The following is a 9,899-nucleotide window of genomic DNA, read 5'->3' as shown; positions in this document are numbered from 1 at the left end:
AAGAAAAGTAAAACAAAACTAAGAGAAAAACTGTTATCAGGTGATAATTAAATAATTTCAGAATTGTTAGAATTGCTGGAAGCCTCAAGAGACGGAGAAGGTTTGGTAAGTTTAGTCTATTCTGTTGTGGACCTAAATTTTGAATCATTACATGGTAATACTGTAGAAAGTATACAGATGCTCCCCAAAAGTATGTTGGTCACCATTTGACCAATGATGATAGGATTGTCTAACAATAATAAAATATTGATTATTAATAATGATCAAGAATTTTATTCTACAGTGCTTAAAACATGAAATTGTTTATTTCAGAGGGTCCAAAGTTGTCAAAGAGGAAAGTCCAGATGTTGAGAGAACCAACTGGTGAGTAGAAAATAACTGTACCTAATTATGTTAGTCCACATTACTCCATACGTGTACCCTTAACGTAGTTCTCGGGGGAGATTCGGCATGACACAGTGACAAGGCTGACCCTTTGAATTACAGGCACAACAGAAACAGGAAAAAAGAGTGAGAGAAAGTTGTTGTGAAAGAGTACAGCAGGGTTCGCCACCATCCCCTGCCGGAGCCTTGTGGGGCTTTAGGTGTTTTCGCCCAATAAACACTCACAACGCCCGGTCTGGGAATCGAAACTGCGATCCTATGACCGCGAGTCCACTGCCCTAACCACTAGGCCATTGTGCCTCCACCAATATAAAAATAACATGATTTAAAATACTGACAACATTTACATGTACACTAAGATCCTTTTTACCAAATAGGTTCATATTTGCACTTTAATTGATCAAGGGATTTGAATGTATTGTGGCTTGATCTGGCCAATGCTTATGGTTCTGTACCACACACGTTGTTGATGGAAGCAAGGGATTTCTTTCATATATGGGACGAGATTAAGGATCCGATGAGGAGTTGCTATAACAATTTCAAAATGTGTTCCATGAGAGAAAATTTCACAAAAGCCTGCCAGGTTCCGGATCTGGAATGGCTGTAGGTTGCACAATATCAGTTGATTTGTGCTCTTTCTGGTTATGCTGCTTAGATTAACACAATGCCCAGAAGAAATTGCTCAACGGAAAGATATTCATGGGTGACATGACAATACTAACAAGAGACTAAAAGGATATGCAAATAGTTCTGGTTAGTAGACTCGACGGAGTAAGTAATTGGTCAAGAATGTGGTTTCGAGCAAATAAGTAATGCAGTCTATCATTTGCGAAAGGTCAGCGGGAACAAGTGAAGTTACGAATGTCAGGTGAACTCATTCCAAAAGTTAAAGACAAACCAAAGTTAAAGACGATGGTAGGCTATCTTGTTAACTGATACATGTTGGGGCAGAGAGACCATGGCAAAGCTGAAGATGGGCTAAAAACAACTGATCATTCAAAACTACCAGAAAAATACAAGATTTCGTGTTTCCAGTTCGATTTTGTTTATATTTTCTTCAGAATAAATTGTTAGTCCTCATTTCGGATATAACCCTTTTGTAATAATGTGTACATGAACAGTTATTTTGTAGTTAAGTAGGTTTTGTACAAATGTACAGTGTTTCAGGATACCTGTTATTGCTTTCCTCACCACCTGTGGAGAACTAATCATTGCTCACCTGAAAAAAGCTGCTTATTAAGGAAGATGAATGACATTGAAATATTGTCAAATATTTTCTGAATCAGGTGATTGTCTGGTGAAGTGTGATGTGGGCAGTTAAAATTAAAGATTACCAACAGCAATCTTTAGAAAAAGAGAGTGAGGTTATGTTTATCCTACCTGAAGCGATGTGGCATGGCTTTGCGGCCAGATTCTTGATGACTAATTTGGTTGTCATGGAATTAAGTAGAAGATGAGAAGAATGTTGGTTGGTGAAGTCTAGAGGTGAGAGGACAATCGTGTCATAGATTTGGGAAAAAATATAAGAGATTAGCAGTGTTATCAAGTGATAATTAAATGAGATAAGTACAATATTGTTAGATTCTGTAGGATGTCTTAATAGTGAGAAGAGATTTAGGAAGGTCAGTCTATTTTGTTGTAGACCTATACATTAGGCTATTACATGGTCCCATGGTAGAAAGTATAAAAATGCTGACCAAAGCCATATTACTCACCAGTTGACCATTGATTATAGGAATGTCACACAATAATAAAATACAGATTATTCATAAAGATAAAGAATTTATGAAGTATAAAACTTGGAAATGTTTATTTCAGTGTGTCCAAAGTCTGAAGAGAAAGCAGTCCAGACGGTTGCAGAATCTGTTGGTGAGTATAAAATAACTATAATTAATTTCTATAAATTTTACCTTCACCTGAGTTATATTGTTTGTGTGAATGATTGAGAAGAGGTTCCATTGCTAATTTCATTCGAATGGTTACCTATAAAGTAATTCTATTCTCTACCTACAAATGCAAGAATATCCAGTAAAGGGGTTTTATCGAAATATGAAAACCTGAGACACAGGAAAAAGGTCTCACACGATAAGGAAAAAATACGAAAGTTGAAATATAAACCCTGAAGCGGTTCTCTTCCCTTAAGGAAAATATTCACCCGTCTATCATCTCATTGTCATCAATCTCTCTCTCTCTCTCTCTTATTCTCTCTCTCTCTCTCTCTTACTCTCTCTCTCTCTCTTTTATTCTCTCTCTCTCTCTCTTATTCTCTCTCTCTCTCTCTCGCTCTTACTCTCTCTCTTTCTCTCTCTCTCTCTTACTCTCTCTCTTTCTCTCTCTCTCTTTCTCTCTCTCTTATTCTCTCCCTTACTCTCTCTCTCTCTCTCTCTCTCTCTCTCTCTCTTATTCTCTCTCTTACTCTCTCTCTCTCTCTCTCTCTTACTCTCTCTCTCCCTCTCTTATTCTCTCCCTTACTCTCTATGCATCTACAAGCAGCGGCCCCTTGATTTTACTGATTTGAAATTTAATAAAATGTCCAGCAGTGTTGGCGTTGTTGGTAAAATGGCTAAATAAGAAAACACAATAGAATTAATATTGTCTTTGGAATGAAAGAAGTAAAACAATTTGTTGTTTAAAGGTAAACAGATGAGTTAATGACAGAGCTTGTTTGTTGTGCATTTTAATAAGTTCCCTAATTGTTGTTGTTGGTGGTCTTTTTTAACAAAATGACTAAGATGAAAATGGTTACAAGTATGAACACCCTGTCTTTTTTTCACTGATTGTAAATCTATCATTACATCCCTAAACATTGTCTTTATCCCAGTAGGAGACTTTGGTCTGCTGCTCAGACAATTGTCTCTTTGCGAGCCACATGGGGGTCTGTGAAGTCATTTGCAAGACAACATCACATAGACTTGAAAGTCCAAAGTTGTAAAGCAGGTTGATTTTGAATGAACCTAGTCTTTGTCCGACAGAAAGGTCATCATTTCCTGCATCAAGATGGTGATTAACAGACTCTTTTCCATCAGAATGACCTTTTGTAAGAAGTCTTAGATTGGTTCCTATCTTCACTATTTCTACTCACTCCTCAAGAAAAGATCTGTTTCGTGTTGCATCAACAAATTATGATCTTCCAAGATGACATAACTGTAAGAATTTCTTTTCTACCACCAGACAGTGATATAGTAAATCCACAAAAAAGGTTTGTTACAGTCTCACACATCATGCAATCTCCTTTCAAGGAACTCACAGATATGCTTATGCCCCATCCTGATCCCATCGATAACTAAGAGACCAGATTGTGGCACAAATTCTCTTGTGGCGTCTCTCATTGTGAATCTTAATGTTGATTTTGTAGTCTCTCTGAGAGAAATCTTGGACATAGAATGAAGAACTCTCTCTTTCAGAAGCAAAGTGGTTGCAATTCCAGACATGGCAGTAGCAACTATCAAGTATGATGTTGATCACATATGTTTCTCCCTGTGCCACCATTTGCATTTAAGAACAGAATTCTTTCTTCTTTACTATATATGGACCTGATAGCTTTATCAAACTCCAGTCGTTGCTCGATGTTCAAAGTTGGCAGAAGTTTATTTATGCTTTTTTAACCTTAAAAATGGTTCCTTTTCTTAGCCCACTTGGAACATTCGCTACTTCAACAATACTTGTATCTGGTCAAAGAATACCATTGTGGCTGTAGATATCGAAGCTGTCAACTTCAAGCTTCCTTTGGATATTTCTGAGAACAATGTTCAATTTCCGTTTAGAGATGATTTCTTCATTGTTCTGGTACGTATGAACGATCGAACGAAAGAACGTACGTACAAACGAACGAACGTACGTAAGTACGTACGAAACAACGAACGAACGTACGTACGTACGAATGAACGAACGAATGAACGTACGTACATAAGTACGTATGTAATAACGAACGAACCAACGAAAGGTCGAACGTACGTACGTACGAATGAACGAAAGTACGAACAAACTTACGTACGTACGTAGACACGAAATATCAAACGAACGTACGTACGTCCGAACGAACGAATGATCGAACAAACGAACCAACGAACGAACTTACGAACGAACGAATGGACGAACAAACAAATGAACATTTGTACGTACGTACGTCTAGACGCAGGAAAGAACGTACGTACGTACGAGCAAATTAACAAATGAAAGAACGAACGAAAGTTCGTACGTAAGAACGATCGAACGAACAAACGATCGAACGAAAGAATGTACCTTATGTCCATACGTACGAACGAACGAAAGAACGAGCGAACGTACGTACGTATGTACGAACGACCGACCGAACGAACGAACGAATGTACGTACGTACGTACGGACGAATGAACGAACGAAAGAACGAACCAACGAAACAACGAACGTACATACGTACGTATGTACGTAAGAACGAAAGGACGAACGAATGAACGAACGAACGAACGAATGATCAAACAAACGACTGAATGTTTGTGCGTACGGACGAAATAACGAATGAAAGAACGAACGAAGGAACGAGCGTTCGCGGGTAAGAAGGAAGGAACGAACGAACGAAGGAACGAACGAACGAATGAACGAGCGTACAAAAGAACAAAAGAGCGAAAGAACGTACGTACAAACGAACGAACGAACGAACGACCGAACTAACGAATGAACGTACGTAAGTAAGTATAAACGAACGAAGATACGTACCTGCGTACGTACGAACGAGCGATCGAACGAACGAAAGAACGTACGTACGAATGAACGAACGAACGAACGAACGAATGATCAAACAAACGACTGAACGTTTGTACGTACGTCTGGACGCACGAACGAACGTAGGTGCGTACGGACGAAATAACGAATGAAAGAACGAACGAACGAACGAGCGTTCGCAGGTAAGAACGATCGAACGAACGAGAGTACGAACGAGAGTACGTAAGAATGATCACACGAACGAACAAGCGATAGTCCGTACGTACGTACGAACGAACGCACGATCGAACGTACGTAAGGCTGGATGAAAGAACGAACGAATGTACGTACATGAGTCATTAAGTACGAACGAACAAACAAACGTACGAACATACGAACGAACGAACTTACGTACGTACGAAGGAGCGAACGAACAAGATGAACGAACGAAAGAACGAACGAACGTACGAACGTGCAAAAGAACGAACGAATGAATAAACGTACGTACTTACGTACGTATGTACGAACGAACGAACGAACGAACGGAAGAATGAACGTGCGTACGAACGTAAGTATGTACGTACGAACGAACGAACTAAAGAACGAACAAACGAACGACCGAACGAAAGGACGAACGTACGTAGGAACATTGGAACGAACGATCTTTCGTACGTACGTACGAACGATGGAGCGAACGAACGAATGAAAGAACGAACTAACGAATGAACGGACGTACTTACGTATGTACGACCGAACGAAAGAACGAGAGTACAAAATAACGAACGAACGAACGTACAGAGGAACGAGCTAACGAATGAACGAACGAACGTAAGTACGAACGTAAGTACGAACGTACGTACAAACGAATGAATGTACGTACGTACGTACGACCGAACGAACGAATGAAAGAAAGAACCAACGAAACAATGAACGAACGTACCTGCGTACATACGTACGTACCTAAGAACGAACGGATGAACGAACGTACGTAAGTACGAAATTACGAACGAATGAACGATCGAACGAACGAACACACGTACTTACGTACGTACGAACGACCAAAAGAACGAACGTAAGTACATACGAACGAAGGAACGAAAGAACGAACGTACGTACGTACGAACGAATGAACGAACGAACGAAACAAGGAACAAACGAACGTACGTACGCACGTACATACTTACGTAAGTACGTACGTACGAACAATCGAACGAAGGAACGTACCTTATGCCCGTACGTACAAACGAACGAACGAACGTACAATCGAACGAACGAATGTACGTACGAACGAACGAACGAACGAAAGAACGAATGAATGAACGAACGGACCAACGAAACAACGAAGGAACGAACGTACGTACGTAAGAACGAACGGACGAACGAATGAACGATCGAATGAACGAACTCATGTACAATCGAACGAACGAATGTACGTACGAACGAACGATCGAAAGAACGAACGAATGAACGAACAGACCAACGAAGGAACGAACGAACTCATGTACGTACGTACGAACGAACAAACGAACGAACGGACGAACGAACGTAAGTATATACGAACCAACGAACGAACGTACGAACAAACGAACGATCTAGCGTACAAAAGAACAAAAGAACGTACGTACAAACGAACGAACGCACGTAAGTACGTACGAAACAACGAACGAACGTACGTACGTACGTACGAATGAACGAAGGAACGAATGAACGTACGTACGTACGAACAAATCAACGAATGAAAGAACGAACGAACGAACGAACGAACGAACGAAGGTTCGTACGTAAGAACGATCGAACGAACGAAAGAAAAAACGTTCGTACGTAAGAACGAACGAACGAGTGAAACGAACGACCGAACGAAAGTCCGTACGTACGTACGTCTATACGTACGTACGTACGTACGCACGCACGAACGAACGAAACAACGAATGAACGATCGAACGAAAGAACGTACCTTATGTCCATACGTACGAAAGAACGAACGAACGTACGTACGTATGTACGAACGACCGACCGAACGAACGTACGTACGTACAAACGAACGAACGAATGAACGAACGTATGGACGATCGAATGAACGAACGTATGGACGATCGAACAAACGAACACACGTACGTACGTACGAACGAACAAAGAACGAACGAACGGACGGACGAACGTAAGTACATACGAACGAAGGAACGAAAGAACAAACATACTACGTACGAAGGAAGGAAGGAACGAAGGAACGAACGAACGAATGAACGAGCGTACAAAAGAACAAAAGAGCGAAAGAACGTACGTACAAACGAACGAACGAACGAACGAACGAACTAACGAATGAACGTACGTAAGTATAAACGAACGAAGATACGTACCTGCGTACGTACGAACGAACGAGCGATCGAACGAACGAAAGAACGTACGTACATACGTACGTACGAACGAACGAACGAACGTAGGTTCGAATGATCGAACGAACGAACCAACCAACGAAAGGACGAACGTACGTACAAACGAACGAACGAACGAACGACCGAACTAACGAATGAACGTACGTAAGTATAAACGAACGAAGATACGTACCTGCGTACGTACGAACGAGCCATCGAACGAACGAAAGAACGTACGTACATACGTACGTACGAATGAACGAACGAACGTGCGTTCGAATGATCGAACGAACCAACCAACCAACCAACCAACCAACGAAAAGACGAACGTACGTATGTAAGTAGACACGAAATATCGAACGAACGTACGTACGTCCGAATGATCGAACGAACGAACGAACTTACGAACGAATGAACGAACAAACGAATGAACGTTTGTACGTACGTACGTCTGGACGCACAAACGAACGTAGGTGCGTACGGACGAAATAACGAATGAAAGAACGAACGAACGAGCGTTCGCAGGTAAGAACGATCGAATGAATGAAAGTACGAACGTTCGTACGTAAGAATGATCACACGAACGAACGAGCGATAGTCCGTACGTACGTACAAACGAACGAACGAACGCACGATCGAACGTACGTAAGGGTGGATGAAAGAACGAACGAACGTACGTACATGAGTCATTAAGTACGAACGAACAAACGAACGTACGAACATACGAACGAACGTACGTATGTACGAAGGAGCGAACGAACAAGATGAACGAACGAACGTACGTACGTACGAACAAACGAACGTACGTATGTACGAACGAACGAACGAACGAACGAACGGAAGAACGAATGTGCGTACGAACGTAAGTATGTACGTACGAACGAACGAACGAAAGAACGAACGAACGAACGTACGTAGGAACATTGGAACGAACGATGGAGCGAACAAACGAACGAACGAACGTACGTAGGAACATTGGAACGAACGATGGAGCGAACGAACGAACTAACGAATGAACGGACGTACTTACGTATGTACGACCGAAAGAACGAAAGAACGTACGTACGTAAGTACAAACGAACGAAGATACGTACCTACGTACGTACGGACGAACGAGCGATCGAACGAACGAAAGAACGAACGAACGAACGTACATACGAACGAACGAACGTACCTCCATACGTACGTACGTACGAACGAATGAACGAACGAACGTAAGTACGTACGACCGAACGAACGAATGAACGAACCAACCAATGGAACAACGAACGAACGTACCTGCGTACGTACGTAAGAACGAACGTACGTAAGTACGAACGAACAAAAGAACGAATGAAAAGACGAACGAACGTAAGTACATACGAACGAAGGAACGAAAGAACGAACAAACGTACGTACGTATGTTGGAACGACCGAACGAACGAACCTGCGTACGTACGTACAAACGAACGAACGAATGTACGTACGTACGTACGAACGAATGAACGTATGTAAGGACGAACTTAGGAACGAATGAACGATCGAACGAACGAACTCAGATACGTACGTACGTAAGTACGAACGAACGAAAGAACGAACGAACGAAAGAACGAACGAACGAACGAATGAACGAACGTAAGTACTACGAACGATGACGAACGTACGTACATGCGAATGAATGATCGTACGTACGTAAAATCGAGAGAAAGAACGAAAGAAAGAAAGGACGAGCGTACGTACGTAGGAATGAACGATCGAACGAACGAATGAACGAACGAAAGAACAAACGAACGTACGTACATACGTATGTACGTAATCAGAAAATATCGAATGAAAGTACGTACGTCCGAACGACCGAACGAATGAACGAAGAACGAACTTACGAACGAATGAACGAACAAAAGAATGGACGTTTGTACGTACGTCCGCACGCAGGAACGAACGTACGTACGTACGAACGAACAAACGAACGAACGAAAGAACGAATGTTCGTACGTAAGAACGATCGAACGAACGTACGTACGTAGTATGCACGTAAGAACGAACGTTCTCAATTTTATGAAAATAATCTTAATCTGGACATTTGAAAACTTATCTCTGCAAAGTTTAATTTAAAGAAAACATTATTCAGAAACTAACAAGGAATCAGTCTGGTGTGGGGCACTAAACTACACTTATGGCTCGTATTCTTCCCTTGTGGTCTTCTCTGTTTTTCTACTTGAGGTGATTGTCTATGTAAACTTTACAATATTCTTGTGTATGAAAAACTCATAACTTGTCATTGCATAATATATTTAACGAGTGAAGCAATTAAAAGACAATAAACATGAAATATACTGTGATTACAGGATGCAATATTCAAGAAAGAATAATGTGTAGGGTTGTCAGGAACAGGAGATCTGGTATAGAGGTCCTTACATTATGGAAAGGAAATTGAAAAGAGTGGGAGGTGAATATTGGAAAGAAACAAAACAAAAACAAATC

General features: G+C 41.0%; 1 protein-coding gene across 2 annotated transcripts in view; it reads left to right on the top strand.

Annotated features, from left to right (window-relative positions):
* LOC149130331 (uncharacterized) overlaps nucleotides 1-2,470 on the top strand; it is an 80,777-nt gene extending 78,307 nt beyond the window's left edge. For both annotated transcript variants that reach the window (XM_089345169.1, XM_089345168.1), the window contains one exon: nucleotides 2,203-2,470. In XM_089345169.1, the coding sequence (XP_089201295.1) occupies nucleotides 2,203-2,330 (128 nt within the window). In that variant the 3' untranslated portion in view covers nucleotides 2,331-2,470. The remainder of the gene's footprint in view (nucleotides 1-2,202) is intronic.
* Nucleotides 2,471-9,899: the final 7,429 nt, after the last annotated feature.

Source organism: Octopus bimaculoides, chromosome 29, assembly GCF_046866305.1.
Source record: "Octopus bimaculoides isolate indiv1 chromosome 29, ASM4686630v1, whole genome shotgun sequence".
NCBI classification, from domain to species: Eukaryota; Metazoa; Mollusca; class Cephalopoda; order Octopoda; family Octopodidae; genus Octopus; species Octopus bimaculoides.
Note: the sequence above shows the minus strand (reverse complement) of the source record. Positions and strands in the feature narration are given on the sequence as shown.